General features: G+C 34.5%; 1 protein-coding gene across 4 annotated transcripts in view; it reads right to left on the bottom strand.

The window, feature by feature from the left end:
- Positions 1–5308: 5308 nt before the first annotated feature.
- The window catches only part of LOC122045574, a 49443-nt gene continuing 35429 nt past the window's right edge, over positions 5309–19322 (bottom strand). The window contains exons 7-14 of one of the 4 annotated variants that reach the window (XM_042605853.1): positions 12827–13064; positions 12275–12367; positions 12061–12206; positions 11163–11297; positions 10909–10997; positions 6857–7294; positions 5669–5713; positions 5309–5502 (exon numbers count right to left, since the gene is read on the bottom strand). In XM_042605853.1, coding sequence (XP_042461787.1) covers positions 6859–7294; positions 10909–10997; positions 11163–11297; positions 12061–12206; positions 12275–12367; positions 12827–13064 — 1137 coding nt within the window. In that variant the 3' untranslated portion in view covers positions 5309–5502; positions 5669–5713; positions 6857–6858. Of the gene's footprint in view, positions 5503–5668; positions 5714–6734; positions 7295–10908; positions 10998–11162; positions 11298–12060; positions 12207–12274; positions 12368–12826; positions 13065–19322 lie in introns of those variants that run through there. The other 3 variants (XM_042605852.1, XM_042605855.1, XM_042605854.1) reach the window with 3 other exon arrangements.

The following is a 19322-nucleotide window of genomic DNA, read 5'->3' as shown; positions in this document are numbered from 1 at the left end:
CTTATATATATATATATGATGACTGTTGCATTGTTCGCATCATGTCATTGCATGCATGCCGCATCCTCGGCCACTCGTGAGAGTGGTAGCTGGAGTTGATGCCGCTTGTCCTGTCATACCGCACTCGGCCACTCGTGTGAGTGGTAGCTGGAGTTACGAGCAGCAGGGACCCCATCGTAGATGTAGCTAGTTAGCTACTATGCAACTGTCCCCTCGACCACTCGTGTGAGTGGTAACTGGAGTGGTGTACAGTCTGTCACTGACCGGGCCTCTCGACCATACGGGGGTCAGGTGCAGAGTGGTGGGCGGGAGTGACCATCCGTGCATACGCTGTTGTTATTATATTTGTTTTGGCTGCTGCTGTCTATATATGCTGTTATTGCTTACTTACTGTTGTTGTTCCCATATGCTGATATGTTTATTTATGTTGAGATACATTCTCATTGTAGAGGTTTAGATACTGGTTTATTCATTAGAATGTGGTATATACCTTGCTTTAGCAGGTTAGTATCAGTTTGACCTATTATACCTAGCCTAGGATATGGTTTCAGGTATGAGCATTTATTTTGGTTTTATTGTAGTATCTGCTATTTCTCATATGAGACTGTATATTGTTGACACTCTCTACTTATATGTCATGTTCATGCACTATCTCTTTCCTTACCCGCTGAGTTCCAATACTCACCACCCCATAAAATGATTTTCTTTCGCCAGGTAACAGATAAATGAGTCGTGGATGCTTGGAGAGATGCTGGCTGCCAGTCCTGGGTCCTACGTCACACTCGAGGATAATTTTCGTTCTGGTTTTGTTATCGTTTGGGGTGATATATTGATTTTGTGTATTTTGTTTTCAATAAGTCGATGTGAATTTTGGGTCAAGTCTGTGATGACAAGTATTTTTTGTTAAGTGTCGTTGTTGGTTTTACGTTCGTATCATTTTATGCCTTCCGCTGCCATGTGTTTATTTTATTCCAGCCGAGTGGGCTGTTATTAACTGCGTGGTTGTGCTTATATCCAGCCGTGTGGGCTGTTATATTATATTATATGTTTTATTCATTTATGTCCAGTCGGGTAGGCTGTGTATATTAATTGCGTGGTTATATTATTTCTATTGTGTATATATTCCAGCCGAGTGTGGCTGATGTATATTTTATATGTAGTAATGTTTCATATTGTCACCCGTATAAGGGAGATGCTGCCGAAATTTCTTCGGAGAATGACTCCTTTGGGACGTGACATTTCTACATAGCTCCTCAGTCTCATCGAGCTCTAAAACCTCAAATTCAAGGGCTCCTAGTCATGCACAGTTTGTTTTCAAAAATTAATGTTGGTGATGATGATTTGATGAAATCATTGTAACAAAAAGTGATTACGCTCATCCCAAGTGCCCCTCACAACCCGTCTCCAAGTTATGTAAAGGGAAATAAATCAAAGGGTCAACTTATAGCAAACCATCAAGTAACTAAGGGGTCGAAAGAGTTCTTTCCCAAAGGACATGTATGTACCCGTCGGTAATTAATCCACGCCCTATTGTAACAAATATATCATCATTTAGCCAACTAAGTACCCCCATTGTAGGTGTTGTTTTAATGAAATAGGCACCAAGCTAAGGTGATGATTCTTTCAATAAATCAACATTCATGTGGTGATGTTTCGATGAAATCAACACTAATGTAAAGTTTTAACAAAATCAATACCAAGGTGGTGAGGCTTTAACCAAAAACAATACTAAAGTAATTTTTATTTTTAGTTATTTAATTTTTTATTTTTAGTTTGGTTTAATTTATTTCTTTTAAAAAAATTATTAACGTTCTTTTAATTTTAATTATTTTTATTTATACTTTAATATTTTAAATTTTTATTAAAATTATAAAACTTTTAAAAAATAGATAAATTTAGGAGATCATCATAAATAGGGTACAAACGAATCGAGATAACTTTTTCGAGCCGGTTTAAAAAATATTCGATTCGTATTTAAAATTATCGAATTTGAACCGAATTTGAACATGTTCAAATATTTTTTCAAGGAGACTCCGAACCTATACTATTTATTCGATAGTTCACAAGTTACTCGCGAGCCATACACGAATCGAATTCTAATTATTTTAATATAATTTAAATTTAAATATATTCAAATTAAGGTTCGAATAATTCAAACCGAATTCGAATTTAAGTTATTTTGAATTATAGTTCGAAAATGCTCGAATCAAGGTTTGAACAATTCGAATCGAACTTGAGCTCGAATTTTATTTTGAATTGAGTTCAAGCCAAAACTATTTATATTTTTTATATTCAAATCAAGTTTCAAATATCATATATATTTTTCAAGCTCAAACTCAAGTATTAATATCTTTATATTATTTAGCTCTATTCTATTCACACCCCTAGTCATAGTCATAGTCATAAGTTTAATGATATAATTTTAAAACAAAAACATAAGCTTTTAGACTCATCAATCATATTTTTTATGAAACTCTTTAATGAAATAATTAATTTTTTATTTTTATTTGGTTCAATTCTATTCAATTTGGCTCATAAAAACAAATAATTTAGGACCGAAAGGCAACAATTTTATCAAAAATAAGTGCGCCTTTGAGAAATTAAATTATGCTTTACACTTTTAGAATTACACAATTTTGAGGGTGTCCTTTGATAAATTCTCGTATAATATTAAAAATATATATAGTAATTTATAATCTTTTATAATCTTAAATTATTTCTAATAAATTTTATGTATTAAATCAACATTTAAACTAATTTATAAGAAGAAATGGTTAGATAAGCTCGATAAAAAGTTTGTGCTCAATACAATTTTTAAAAATAAAATAAGCTTGATAAGTAAATAAATAAGTAGAAATGCCAGCCCATGGACTGGCCGATCCATAAAAAACGAGCGGAGCGAGCCATCCCACCCTCCTGATTGCGAAATCGCTGATCCAATTCAATCCAAAACGGATTTGGCAGCCCAACCCACAAATCCAGCAAATATAATTTCAAGTTTAGCTTGGCGATGCGCAACGCATGTGAACACCTCTTTACATAGAGCCCGGATCCTCTAGACCACATTTTATAGTCCAGGAGATGACCCCTAAATATATATTAGTGGGGATGAATGGTCCCCACCTATTTTATAAGTGGAGACCATGTATTCCACTAATATATATTTATAGATCATCTTCTAGACCGTAAAAAGTGATCCAGAGAATCTATCCTCCTCTACCTAGGAGGTGCCTCAAACCCATATATATATATATATATATATATGGGATATTTCAAGTTTAGCTAGTAGATTAGGCAAGTTAACCACTAATTGATTAAATTTTCTATTTTAGTTTTGAGTGTTAGAATTTTTGTTTTCTTTTCGATCCAGGGGCGAGTTTGGCCATCCAATCTACAAAAATATATATATATATATATGGGAGGCAACTCAAACCCCTATATATATATATATATCTATATATATATATATATCTATATATATATATATATATATATATATATATATATATATATATATATATATATATATTTTTGTGGGAGGCCACTCAAACTCGAATATATATCTATATATATTAAAGATTAAAAATTTCAAGTTTAGCTTGGTGACATGCATGCGCAATGCATGTGGACGCCTCTCTATATGGGAGGCACCTCAAACACGTGTGTGTATGTATATATATATTTTCAAATTTAGCTGGTAGATTAGGCGAGGTAGACCATAAATTCAATGAATTTTCTACTTTAATTTTGAGTGTCTGAATTTTTTTTCTTCTCGATCAACGAATCAACTCGCTTGGACATGCAACTCACACAGGCTAACCCTTTTAAGTCTAATTTTATATGAGTTGATAAAATTTCAACATAATCTTTTTAAATTATTTAATCGAAGAGGTCAATCCAATGAACTCAATCTAAATTGACGACTTTATAAATAAATTTGAACACAGCTAAACTTGGCTCGATTCATTTACACTCCTATCAATAATTACCATTAAATTTTGCCCTCACGGATTTAGTAAAGTGGAAATACACTCACAACAAATATCTAATAGGACCATAACTCAAATTCCAAAGGGACGATATTTAGAAGTCGGCATTACACTAGTTGCTCTGATTTTACCCACTCGGCGAACTTGAAGGAAAAAAGCCATTTACCTAATATCAAAAAAAAAGTTTCTGGGGTTTACTTTCAATAGATCCATCATCATTACTGAAGCAGTTAACCTTCAAAAGTCTATCTCATTGGATGTGCTTACAAGAACTGGATTCAAATGGCTGGACATGCAAAGATGGATTATTGCAAAAGCAAATTCTTTCTAACGCTTGATGTTGCATTGGAGATGGACCCATCAATTTTTTAATTGTAGTGTTGTTCTGACGGGTTGGAATTACATCAGAAGCAAACTTAATCCTGCATACGATCCCTTCTCTATGGCAGCTTGTAGAAATTGGTGTCAGATAGCTTCACCACAAGCATCTAGGTGTGGAAATACCATGTTTTGAGCGTGGCTCTTTATTATCTGAAGAGCAAGATGTGGTAAAATTTTCACAGACGAAAGCTGGGATTCAGAAAAGCTCCTCACAGCCTCGAAGGGAACATTCTATTCCTTGAGTTGCAGAGCCAAACCTAATGATAAAATTCCTACCAGACATTCTCTCTTTTTGAATAATCTAGACATCTAACTCTTCGAACTAACTAATTCTGAATGTGACCGGTCTAACCCTATAAAAATTTTCCACTGGTTACCAGAATAAATCAGAAAACTCTCATGGAAGCTCATTTCGAACTGACTAATTCTGAAGATGACCGATCTAGCCCTATAAAAAATTTTCATTGATTATCAGAATAAATCAGAAAACTCTCATGAAGGCTCATTTCGAACTGACTAATTCTGAAGATGACCGGTCTAGCCCTATAAAAAATTTTCATTGATTATCAGAATAAATCAGAAAACTCTCATGAAGGCTCATTTCGAACTGACTAATTCTGAAGGTGACCGGTCTAGCCCTATAAAAAAATTTTCACCAATTATCAGAATAAATCAAAAAACCCTCGTGGAGACTCATCTAAACGGCCAACATTCTTAGGATTATCGTCCCACGGGAAGAAAATTTCTACGGTATGCCACAGCTAAGATTCGACCCTTAAATATCAGATTAACTATTGAAGAGTCTACTCGCAGCATCATTACCCTGGGTAGACATTTTCTATCTAGTTTGTAGATATATTTGTTGATAGGGCAGTACCCTATTCTTTGTAAATATTTTAATCCCTTATTTCTGATACTCTAGTCAGAGAATTTGCCTGCTGCTTTGTGGTATTCCTTTATGAATTGAGTTTGCATAAATGCACCGTGATTCACTCTATGCTTTCAATTTTCAAAAATGTATATCATGGCAATGTGTGTGATCCAAAACTGAAGAGATGGTGTGCTGGAAACAGTGATCTGGTTGTTGACTAAGAGAAGACTTTTTACTCTACAAAGAAACTTCCTTTTGATCCTGCGCACACGAAGACAAGCAAACACAACGTCAGTGCCCAGAAATCAGGAGGGAGTACCTGGCGAAGGTCCTCCAACATTCAAGTTAGTACAATTTCGGACGGGTAAATAAAGAACAATAAAGAACGTGAGCACGATAGCAAGCTTGAGATGTTCAGAGAATATACCTTGCCAACGGAGGAGACCTCCCTTGCTATACGACCTCTCATAACCTACATAATCATGAGGTGGCGAAGAATGTCAAAGATTTAGGTAAAGGAAAGTGTACAACCTGTGAAATAATTATCCAAGGAATTTTCCCTTACCCACATGTGTACCTCTTTTATTGTTTATACTTATGTCATTGATAAGGCGATTAAAGGAATATGCTGTTATAAGTAGTTGGCTATGGAGAACATGATAACCCCTTAAGAAGGTTCCAGAAGAACATTCTCTGACATGTGGTTGTTATTCTGACAGGTTGTTAGATTCTCTGCTCATTTTGTTGGCTGAGTATATTCTGATCGGCTTATAAGGTCGGCCGTCTTTATGTCTGTCCTCGCATTAAGCTACTCAGTTATGTACTGCATAGTATTAGCGATCCGTTCGGAAATAATATGATACATTGGGCATGCTGGAAATCCGTTCAAGAAGCCATATGATAAACTGTGCGTGCTAGAAATCCGTTTGGAAATTAATATGAAGTTAAGTGCTTTAGGCTCGCCCGACCTTTTGTCTGACCAAGCATACATAGAGAGATTTATGAGAATCGGGGAGACCGACTCTTATTCTGACCAGATTTATGGCTGGTCGATTGTGAGATGAGCCGGACATCCCTAAAGCTCAGTCAGCTATTGAATGACCGGGCATGCTACCTTCCTAGCTCAAGAGTAAAGCACTAAAGTCCCCATGTTCGACCGCCATAAGGGTCGATCGGCATAAGGGTCGATTGTCCCTATTCCGAACGACTTATAATCCAGTTGGGTTGGTCCTAAAAGCCTTAACGATGGACGAATATCAAAGCCAGGTGGAGGATGTTCTCTTCCATTGACTTTGATCGCCACATCAACTTGACTTTGACCGTCACGTCATCTTCTGAGTCTACTTATTACATCCCGTATCAGTGTACAATATTACTTGTTACTGAAGCATGAATACAACTGTAATCACCTTCATCAGAAAAAGAAGGTAGGAAGGCAGTCAAAAGAAACAGTTGAAAATAGAACTCCTTGAAGGCATCATTATCAAGACTGATTTGTGTATCAAATTTCAAGATGGAATTATTAAAAGAAATGATCTTGTAAGTAGAAGATAAATGTATGATCCATTAGCATTTGCAAACATGGATATCTTGCAACTCTAAGAATGGGGCTTACCTTCACCTTTGCTTCCTCTTCAGCTTCTGAAAGTTAGGTTTCAGTGGTTGACTTAAACCCGATTGAAGTGGAATCAGTGATTTTTTTATCAGCTCATTGAAGTTCTTTGTGTTGGAAGGGAAGTTTACTCTGAAAAATTGTTGCTTTGGAGCTTCCAGTCTCTCCAGGATTCTTGATGTTTTCTCATCTGAAAACTTATCCTGTGATCCTGGATTTGAGGATTTGATCTTTGGTTTGGAGCTACTAGGAGCTGAATAGCAACTGTCCAGATCATCAACAATGAGAAGTTTCTCCCATTCATCTGCTATGGTACAATTGTTCTCTGTGTTCTGGATGGCATGCATTTGTCCATCAGACATTTGGGTCAGTGGCCGCTGTTGCTGTTCATTGAGGCTATTGCGTTCAACGATGTTTGGAATAGAGTGCGAAGAAATTGACCTGGAAAACAAATTTTAATACTATCATAATATTGTGTTTGAACTGCTATTTTATTCAAGTCAAAATTTGCTTTAATTATACAAATTTGATAAATTTTATAAAATGCTTCTAGATTGACCAAATTATCAATTTGTTGCAAGACCATCAAAGCCTTCGTTTTACTTTTTCTCCTATTCCACAAGTTAATTTTTTCTATAACAACTAACACCGCATAACTACAAGGCAAGTAAATAAAGACATAAAAATTAGAAAAACGAATTTAAAAAGATTACAAAATTATAATCAAAATAAAAAGAAATATTTGTCCAACATACCATGTGAGAACCATTAGAAATGGCAACAAGGCCGCTTACAATCCGGCCGGGTTCAAGCCATGTCAGGCCTGATCTACGGGTCAAGCTAAGTGGAGGTGACTCAATCATCAATACATTTAAAATACGAGAAAAAAACTTATATATTATTTTAATGCTTCCCTTATTTTTTGATTTTTTTTATTTATTTGTTATTTTATTAAAAGAATCAAGCCTAAACTTGGGCCTACCTAGGCATGAACCAAGTGGGCCTGTGCTCAAGACACAAGTGTCATGGACCTTATCGTGCATGGCCAACGATGGTTCATGTCTATCGCGACCCAACATATGTAAACAACTTGACTAGACCTGAGTCGTGTGTGACCCAATTGTGTCATTTTGTCACCTGTAATAACCACAAGACAATCCTACTGTATTAACTATTATTGATTTTATGAAATTTGATTTGGGACCCAAAGGAATCCTCACAATTTGAAGAAAAAATTGGTGTTACTCACAGACTAAGGTTGCATTTGATAAGCATAAATAAAGTAAAATAAAATAAAAACAAAGTGAGATTAAGAATAGAATGGAATAAAAAAAGGAATAATTCATTTCAACTCTTTGTTTGGTTATAATAATAGAAATGGTACAACTAGTAAAATACTTCAATTTATGCCCAATCATTCAGTCAACGCTTTCGATCAATTAGACTTATATGGTTAATCTTGTCTATTTAGCATTGTCTAATTTACTTCATCCTTTCAACGCATCCGGTTTGGTCAATCCACACAATATGCTTCGGTTTGGTCAATCCACACAATATGCTTTGCTTGGTTGTATATTGAGACATCTAATTCATTCAATTCACCTAATCTATTTGACCCATTTAGCTTGATCTACTTGATTAGCATGTCCTATCTGTCTACTTGGCTAAGTTGGCCCCAACTAGTTCTCTTGGCCAACCCAACCTAGTGGGCTTGCCTAATCCACATAATTGGCTCAACTTGTAGGGAACTAGGGTGCTAAACACACGAAAATGCAGCGGAAAATATCTAGTTCCTCTCTAAAAGATCCATGTGAAAGGAAATCATATACTAAGTTTCTACATGAAGTAGGAAGTTATACCTTTGGTGCGTGCACACGATCTCCCGACAGCTAGGATCTCAACACGATCACACATCCCTGCCTCTAACGGTATCCACACGAACAAGCCTTCGTTTGTCTTATAAACTCACAAAGTGGAGAAGGCAACCACCTAAGGTTGTGCTAGCAACCAAGATAGGAGGTTTCGGCAAAGAGAGGGAAGAAGGTGAAAGAAGAAAACTAAAAGTTTTTCATCTAATAAAAATGTTATCCATAAATCATATTTATATCCATCTCATCTCATGAATACCAAATGATTTTACCCTTTGGTCTTCCAATCCAATAGTTCAAAATTAACCATTCAATCTAATGGTTCAAAATTGACCATTCATCTTCCTAGTTGAATTCAAGTTCATCCAATGAGTCTAACTCATTGAACCATCACCCAATGAGTCTAACTCATTGAACCATATCAATCCAAATTGGCTCCATGAATCTAATTCGAATTAGACTCAATCAAATAATTAGATCCAATTGAGTCTAACTCAATGAGTCTAATTCGGATTAGATTTAATCCAATAATCCATCATATGAACTCATCTCCAAATCAACTTGTTCTTTATGTGTGACCCAATAGGTTTTCGTAATGTTGGCAATGTATCCAAATCAACATTTAGATGCATCAGCAATGAGTGGCATCTAGCAAGGCATCATCGCTACCCAAGTGACGAGAATGTCGAGATCCGACTTAATCTTTCCGTGGCTATTATCTCGTATGACTTGGTCCTTCTATCCTTAATATCTAAATTGATCAATGAGGCATAGATTCTGTCATCCTCTTATCAATCTTTGTGTTTCTTGATCTCTAAGTAGACACACTAAAATAAATAAGCTTAATATCACATATTGACTCATTTGAGCATGGTCATGCATTTTTGTATCCTACTAATCAAGGGGCCCACAGATATCGCTTTCGTCATATGGAAGGGATAGATCTCATCTACATCACTCACATCCCTCCGCATAACTCATTGCATACCCAGTGATCAACTTTATAGTCCACCCTTTTACAGGTGATGTTTGTCGATATCAAAGTATACAACGCCTTATGTAGAGAACCGTAGTGATTTCAGGTCTAAGAACTATTCATACCAATAGTCACATGAGAATGTTTATAACACTCATATAACAATCCGTGAAACATTTTCATAGCAGGTCATTCAGTATATACTCTCTAATATGTACTCATATGTCAACCTAATATCTCATATTCATGATTTGTGAGATTAAGTCATCCGTTGACCTACATACTAGTCTCAACTCATTAATATTGTCCTTGCATATTAATGCTTGACTAGAAATAGTTAAGAGTAGTATTCTATGTATATCTATAATATCTCACTATCAATTCAACCAATTAATATGTTATAGATTAGAACCTCCTACTCTAGGACATTATTATATTTATTCTTTTGGCACTGAATTGAAGTAAATATAATAACCAATTTTGCCTTTATTAATAATGAAATATGATACAAAAGGAGTTCTTTACGATTATCTCATAATTGGTACTAGGGCTAATACTAACACAACTCACGTATCCCGATTGTCCTGTCAGATCCACTCAATTGGCCTAACTCACTTAGCTTAGTCGGCTTGCTCAATCTGCTTAGCTAGTCAAATTCATTTGATTTGCTCGACCCATATATCCTAACCAACCCGACTAGATCTTTTTGTGTTAGGTCAACTTGGCCTAATTACAATCCTACATCCTACCCTATTAACTCTTTTATTTGTCTTAATTTTAATTTCAGAATGATAATTTATCAATAATTATAATATATAATATAGAGGTGGAAATAAATCTTTCCCTTTAAAGTAGGGGGTAGATGGTGTGAAATGAGATATTCTTTGTAATGCTTAAATTGTCCTCCAAACATTAGAATGAAATTTTAGAGGGAATTGAACACATCAATTCCTCTCCACTCCATTCATTGTAAAAGGGGCATTATTTAAAAAAAAATGCCAAGACAAAGTGGAACTTCCCAATGTACGTAATATAATGGTAAATTGCCATTAGTAAAGGACTAAGGGAACAATTATATATATATGTCGAGTATATGGCAAAGTAAAACATCCCCAAGTAAATAATATCTAAAGATAAACACAATTACATCTCCTAGTGTTGGACATGTTTTGCTTGGAATCAAAAGTATGACTAGGAAATAAGGAATTTACCCAAATTGCAAGCTCTCGTTAACTAGCCAGTTAAGCTTAGCATGGAAACCTCTTTCATGTTGGAGAGGGTTGTACTCTCTTAGTTCAATCTGAAGAAGGAAACACATCCAAGATATTAACAAGAAAGAATATGATCCAAAAGAGGAAAACACATCCCTACAATTCATCATTGTCCCTCAAGATACATATATCATCTCTGTAAAGATTGTTATAGAAGAAGAAGAATGATTATCTTGGTAGAAGCAATTGTTTACCTTTTCCAAAGAGGTCCTAATAGAATTTACCAAGTCCTCTGGTATGGATACATCACTGGCTTGAGTTGTATTAGGAATGGGCAGAGCTTCCTCAGATGAAGCAAGCCTCTGTGGATTGCATGAACTTTTGACGCACTAGTATAAAAATTGTTGAGTAGTAAACATTGTAACAAGAATCACTTGATTGTTTAAGCTACTAAATCCTAGCACTATGAATTAATATTTGATTTTGTTTTTATCTGTTGTAGTGAAGAGAAAATACCAATAGTCTGCTTGCATATTATGTAGTATATATATGATTGAAGACGGTTTTAATTTCCAAGAACTTAAACATAACTTCCAAGATTATTTATTAACTCGTAATTTCTGATCACTTATATAATATTACTTTTCTTTTATAGGTATTGAAGTTAATTGGTTAATCACTCATCATGAAAGCCCAGTTTAGAAAAGAACCATTTAATATATCTATATTCATTGTCATTTTATGTGTGTGGATGGGTATATTTCTCTTGGTCAGCTCAAATCCAATTAATATATTTATATTCATTCTCCCTTTATGATTCCCCCTTTGTGTGTGGATGAGTATATTTCCCTTAGTTAGCTTAAGTTCAATATATGAATTGATAAGATAATTTCTCTTTTGACATGTGCATGATGTAAAACATGGAGCTCCTGATTTTAACATATGTTGAAGTTGATTGGCTAACTACTAAGCTCAACATGTTAAAAATTGACTAATTAATAAAATGAAATAGCATACAAGTTCATAATGAGCTTGGAGCATCCAAACTTCAACATTAGACATGTCAAGTTTTCTTACTATCTGTTGATCATCAGATAAGCCGATGAGCTAGCTAATTGCAAAAGAAAATGAGCAATTAGAGCTGAAATTTACCCTTAAAAGCATTGGACCTCCATCTGAAGGTTGAAGAATATAATAGCAAAGAAAGGTACCGTCTAGCATAGTCTCTGTATTGCAAGTTGAAGTGCAAACAAGGCCCTGGTCTAGAAGAAAAAGAGTTCTACAAAGCCCGTGGAAAACTGTAACATATACAGAGTTAAATGACAATTTGCTCACAAGCAAGAACAGTCAAAACAAGCACACTCACTCAAAGCGTTCAGATCTGCATTATCAGATTCATCTGAAGATTCAGTTTCATGACAAGATGGAGTTACGTAAAGGGAGTTACCCATCATCAGACCTGTTAAACAATAATGATAAAGATCCATCTAGGAAATTGAAGTAAGCTCAATGGAAAAATTATGGCTGACTAGAATATCTTATTCCTTATTTTTAAAAAGTTGCATATTGAAATACTTAATAAACATATAAGCAAAAGTTTCATTTCCACGTGCATTAAATAATTTAACAATTGAATCAAGAAGTGAAGTTTGACATTGTTTGAACGGGATAAGTGTATCGAAATACCATCTAGTTCATTGCATATCTTAATCGTAGATTACAACACCTTATATCCAGATTCCTAATCCTATTCATAGATCAGAAGCAAACTATTGCATTAAGCAGAGAGAAGTGAGACAGTGTTTGAATTATATAACAAATGCAATGTAAATGGACAATAGTTTGCTGCATGTTTAATCTAATTAACAATACCAATTGTCATTAGGCATGTCCAAATTTCATAGACTGGAGGGGTTACCTTCATTTAATGAGGCTAAGTTGGTGCGTTCAATAACCCTGAAAGTTAGCAGTGTAGAGACACTTTGTGGAACCGGACAGCCTTCAAAGGATGGCAGAAAAAGAACAGTTTGTTCACCAATTCTTGCAACATTGTCAATCAGATCAGACGCCCCTAACACCTGATGGTTCAGTGGACAAAAATAATTTGTCTTACTGTCAATGACAGTGTCAATAGGATAACCATGACACCTGCATGTCTGTCTCAACAAATTTGATGACAGAATGGTAAAGTTTGTAAGTGAAATATAAAATACTGAGAGTTCAGTAAAAAAATATTTTTATTTTATGGAACAAGTGGGCATATGAGCTTAAAAACAAAATATATAAAGATTCTAAATAGGATTGGAGTAACAAACAGTCAGTCAAGTGCTCTGGAGTATAAATTAACTATTTTATGGTTTTGTACTCGAGGAACCAAGTGTGTGATAAGATCATCTTCAAAGTACATATACCATTATATCGACCTAGAGTTGAGACAAAGGACTAAAAAGTAGGTTGTTGAATCAGAACAGAGTGAAAATATAAGCAATGATGAAAAACCATATCCATTTTCACAAGATAACTAAAACCAAACCCACATATCACTTAATAACTTCATTAGTATAAACACTGAATTGTAAAGAAATAGGTTATCAAACTAAGTTTGTGAAGATGTTAGTTTTTTTAGCAGAGAAATATAGTGATTATTAGTGCATATTGAATAAAATAGAAACTAACCTACATGCTTGGTAGTTGGTAGGTTCATCATCATCACAAGCCATATACGCCTAATAACTTGGGACTAACCACATGAATCTTATTGCTTCATTGAGCTCTATAAAAATCTACATGAATTAGTAATAGTCAAGTCAATTAAATTATTTTTCACTTCATTAACTATGTTTTCTTTAGTCTCCTTCTACCCCTTACACCTAGAGGAATAAATGGGTCATGCCCAAGTGAGGGAGTGGACTTGAAACAACCAGACACACACAGGTTAGTACCCCACTGACCCAGCATTGGCCTAGGTACGATCTCTATCGAGTCCATAAGCTAGTATCAAATTTAATAATAAAAAATATTTATATATAAAATAAGTACTTAATGAAAAATAAGAATATAAAAAATTAACATGGTAAAATGAATACTTACTAAATATTTTTGAAAATAAAATTGTGTTGAGAATGACCAATAGGCTAAGAAACCCATGCTTAGCAACCATAAACTTTTGGTTTAGGCCATTCATGATCAAGTCTCTAGTTAGACCTTTCCTTCTAATAAATCCAACCCTTCTAATTATAAAATCCATTTGTTGTCTTTGAGCAAGTCACCATGTCTATATATCATTTATTCAAATTGCACCTAACTATTTTGGTATAGTAGTATTTTTTTTTCATTTTTTCTTTTCTAATAGTTTCATACGTTAATGTTAGTATTTCATGTCTGTTATATAAACATTTTGCATTGCTTTATAACAATCCAACATGTAGGATCATGAATAGCCCGCCAAAGGGGATGAATAGGCGAGCAAAAGTATAAACAATAAATGCATTGCTAACAAGACTATTTTACATTGTTCTGAGATCCTCTCCTACTCTAAAGCCTATGACATATTCAGTATGTCACCAAAAAGAATTGTACTAATCCATCCCTTACCATAAGGAAATAATGTACACCTCTACAAATCATGGTTTATAACCTCTAACACCTTAGCCTAGGTGATAATTTTACAAGTGGTCCTCCAGCTTGACCCTTATTGGGATTTCTGTCAACAAATAAACCTCACCTCTCGGAGATGAGAACAAAAGCAAGAAATTCATAAATTTTCAAAAGCTTGAAATGTTAAAGCCTTCAACCTTGGTCCAAGCTTTTGGATTTCTTAGGCCATTTATTGTTTGATAAAAACAAAAAAAAATTAGATGCTATAATATGTTTTTAAAGTGTCAAAAAGCTCTCCAAGAGCCTATATATCTTTGGTAATGTTTACTTTCGATCGAAAATATTATTAGTCAATTGGCCCTACATAATTTGAGCATTGAAGATTGACAATACCATAACCAGTTGATAGAATAATGTTCACGATTAATTTAACATCATCTAGTCAATTGACAAGGTCATTCAATTAACTAACCAAGGTCGTCTAGTTGAATGCCCTTGAACAAAAATAGTTTATTCATCAAAACCCATATTTCAATTAACCAAAATTTTCTGGTCAACTAAACATAATATTGAGGCGACCAAACATATTTGTTTGGTCCACCCGGCTTTAATCTAGTTTAAGGGTAAATTGAGGTTTTATCTCAGTTTGTTTAATACTGATACCATGGTTTAAAATCTCAAGTCGTGCCGAGGTATCAGTCCGGACTAGAATGATATGGTTTCGGTATCGTATCGTGCCAACATAGTTTAGGTATTTTTTAAATATAAAATATATTAACTAAAAATAATAATCTAAATATTTAAAGATAAAATAATAATAATATAATATAATATTTTAAAAAATATATAAATATATATATTAAATTAATGGGATAATTTTATTAGGATTTAATTAAGTTTATTTAAATTATCTCAATCATAGCTAGGAGTTAATTAAAACTATTAACATAAGTCATTTAATTAAATTAAAACCTTCCCAGTCCCCACCCGGAGGAGTGCCCAATGACGTTTCTCCCACCATGATGTTCCTGCTCGTAAGGCGCATCCGAGCGCGTCGTCGGGCCCACGTGACTCCTTCGAATGCGTCACCAAGTCGAAGTGACGCCTCCTGTGTCGGTCCATGAAAGGAACAAAATTTTTCACCCGTAGGCCGTATCAGACAAAACAAAATGAAATTTTAATCCATAACTCAAACACCTAAAAACTAATGTCAATTAAGGTATACTCCTAAAAAAAAAACTAAGGTTCTCCTTAGTTATTCCACCAACAATGGTTTCAACATTTCTATCAATTAGGAAAATCTAATTTTGGATTCATAAGGTCTAAAATCCAACCTTGAATTTTAGCCTCCCTTCAATGTCTTTATTTTCTATCTTCAACACTTCTACCCTTAGTTTGCATTGACAAACTGTTAGAGTGTATACTAAAAGTCTAGCTTTTGTAAACATCTATTTTTGAAATAAAAAAATCACATTGGTCAAATGTCTATATTTATTTGTTGAATATAGTTGTTCAATTAATTTATAAAGTAGATAACATGGTATGTGGTGTCACACACAGAAGATCATGTTATCAGCTCTTTATAAATTATAAACAGTTGCTCACGACTAAGATGGAAAGGAACAAACTATTGGTATAGTCGTAATGTAATTAGGTATTAGTTTATCTTGACTAATAAATTACACTAGTACACTCTAAGTGTATTGAGTAGGATCATTTTAGGTAAGTTCTTTTTATACTGACTTAACAAAAGAACTAGACCTTAGTTATTATGGAAGTGTGTACTCTTAATCCTAATATAATAACAAGCATATATATTTAGTATCTATTTCTTTAACTTATCAAAGGGTGAGATTTATCTTGATAAATCAATAGGCCCGATAAGTTGAGAAATGATATTACTTATAGTGTGTGTTGTTGATTATAGAAGGAAACTGTGTCCTAGTTATCTAAGTTGAGAATGTCCCCAAAAGGAGCTCATAAGGATTTCCATGTTAAACCCTGCAGGTGGACTTAGTTCGACATGACAATGAAGTTTAGTGGTACTACTCTTGGAGCTAGATATTAATTAAGTGAGTTGTCAGTAACTTACTTAATTAGTGGACATTCGTTATCTTAAACACAGGGATACTAACACACTCATAATAAGAAGGAGCCCATAATGTAATTTGGGATTGGTGCAGTAGTGCGATAATAACTCTATAGTGGAATGAGTTATTATCGATGAACTTGAGTTGTGTGTTTGGGGCGAACACGGGATACTCAAGCTCATCGGAAGGTCAAAACCAATTTCTCCTATAGGTCCCTGTTGTAACCTCATTAAAGCCTTAAGTTCATCCAAAGAAAGGTCCATCTTGGTGTCCAAGAAGGGGCCGGTACATTGCTTAGTGACCAAGCAATGGCCGGCCACATCTCCTCTTAAAGGGTCAGCCCTTTGCTTGGTGCCCAAGCATGTAGGGGGCCGGCCACAATAATTCAAACAAGGAGGGGTGTTTTGAATTTTTAAAATCTTCCCTTTGTAGAAAACTACAAGTTTTAAAAGAGAGATTTTAAATTTAAAAACCTTCCTTATTTGAATTAGGCCACACGTTTTAAAAGAAAGTTTAAAAGTTTTAAAACTTTCCTTTTTTTAACCATCCTCATGGTTTAAGAAAAAAAAGGAAGAGAAGTTTTAAAATTTAAATTTTCTATCACCATGTTAAAAAAGAAAATTTTATAAGAGAAGTTTTAAATTTTAAAACATGGTTTTAATTTTTAAAACTTTCCTTTTTTAACTCCTATTTTAGGAAATTAGAAGAGAGCTTGTAAAATTTTATAAGGGTTTATAAAATTTTATAAAAAAAATATTTTTCCTTTTCCTTGATGAGGTGCCCAAGCAAGGGGCCGGCCAATCAAAATTAAAATCAATCCATGATTTGGTGATTGATTCAATCAAGAGGAAAGAAAAGGAAAAATTAAAAGGGAAAAGGAAAACCATGAGGAAGATTTTAATTTTTGTAAAAAGTTTTTCCTTATTTGCCTTTGGCAAGTAATATAAAAGAAGGGGGAGGGGAGGCCTCATGAGAGAACAATTCTTATTCTCATGCTTGGAGATCTTGGTGTGGCCGACCCCTCTCTCCCTCTCCTTTCCCTTGCTCTCTTTTCCTTGGTGGTGGTGGTGGTCGAATATTAGAGGAGGAAGAAGAAAGTTCTTTGGGTGGTGTTCATCTTGGAGGATCGTCGCCCACACGACGTCCAAGGCGAGGCGAGGAATACGGCAGAAGATCTCGAGGTCATTAACATACAAAGAGAAGGTATAACTAGTAATTTTCTTCCGCATCATACTAGTTATTTTTCTTTGTATGAATTCCAAACACAAGAGGCATTAGATCTAGTTTTTCGAATTTATTTTTCGTGTTTGTGTTTTCTTTGTTTTTCAAATTTGTGATTCGATTGTTCTTTTTGGTTAAACCTAGAGTTATTTAAGGAAATTAAATATTAGCTTTCCTTAAAAGGCTTTGTCTTGGCGGTGGTGGTTGCTCCCATATCCAAGAAGGTCATGTGCCTCGTCATGCAGTCCTGGAAGCCAATTTTGGAAATTAACATTTAATGGAATTAATAACATAGGTGGATTTGGATCAATAGTGTTAAGTTCCGCTTGCGATCCAAATCTAAACCATCAAGAACAGATAAGTTAAATTTGGAATCAATGATGTTAAATTCCGTCTGCGATTCCTAATTTAACTTCTAAAGAACACAATAGGTTGTTTAGGAAAGGTTCGACACTTAGTACAAAATTTTTGTACAGTGGAACCGGTACAATCTTCCTAGGACCAACCAACAATTGGTATCAGAGCTAGGGTTTGCCTCTATGTGTTTTGGTTTTCAAATTAATTATGCACATGTCATACATAATTTAGCGTGATAATAAGAGATGCTAACTTTGGGTCAGACTCCAACTATTATGGCATTTAGATATCAGTGTTTGATTGACCTCGATACGCCAAGGCATTATTTTCATCAGATGATAAAATATAGCAGGAGCTGTATTATTTTTAGAATTTTATTTTCGATCTAGATTACATGTACATTCCTTCGTGGAATATAGGATCGATATATGTAAAATTCTATTTTTGTCGCAGATCGGATACTTGCGAGGCGTGGTACTTTTGGAACACCAGAGGCGACGACTAGACCCGATGGCGGTGGCTAAAGATGGCAGCAGCTAGGGTTGGAACACATGGAGGACAGTGATGGAAAAAGGTCATAATAGTTGGAAAATAAATTTCCATGTTTATTGCTTTTATTTACTGTGATGTGTGTGTATGCATGTGATGTATGCTAGGATAGTTTAAAATTCCTCACTTTAAATAACTAAGTGGGAGAGGGATTTATTTTAATAAATTCCACGGTCTCTATTACTGGTTTGTAAGTGATGTAAACAAACTTGCGCGTTGGCTCTGAGTGTCTTCCTCCATATCGGATGAGTTTGTTTGCGGATCACTAGATCAAACTTCCATTTTGGATGACTATAGAAAATTAATTAAGAGCGTGTGATCTTCCCCATCGGAAGGGGCACAATCTTATTAATGGACTAAGTGTCAAGTAATGGTATACACTTAGGCACGTCTAATAGTATCCTCCCCATCAAAGTCACTACTATTATTTGTGTGACCGAAGGAAAACCAACTATTAATTTTATTTGTCATAAAGTTAGGTTGACAAGAATAAAATTAATGGGTAAAACCTCCTCTTACAAATATTTGATTAGATACATCCATACTATCGCGGTAATGTAAAATTCACGGTGATTTGAGGTGTTGGTTAATTTAAAATAG

The sequence above is a fragment of the Zingiber officinale genome, chromosome 2B (genome assembly GCF_018446385.1).
Source record: "Zingiber officinale cultivar Zhangliang chromosome 2B, Zo_v1.1, whole genome shotgun sequence".
Taxonomy (NCBI): domain Eukaryota; kingdom Viridiplantae; phylum Streptophyta; class Magnoliopsida; order Zingiberales; family Zingiberaceae; genus Zingiber; species Zingiber officinale.
Note: the sequence above shows the minus strand (reverse complement) of the source record. Positions and strands in the feature narration are given on the sequence as shown.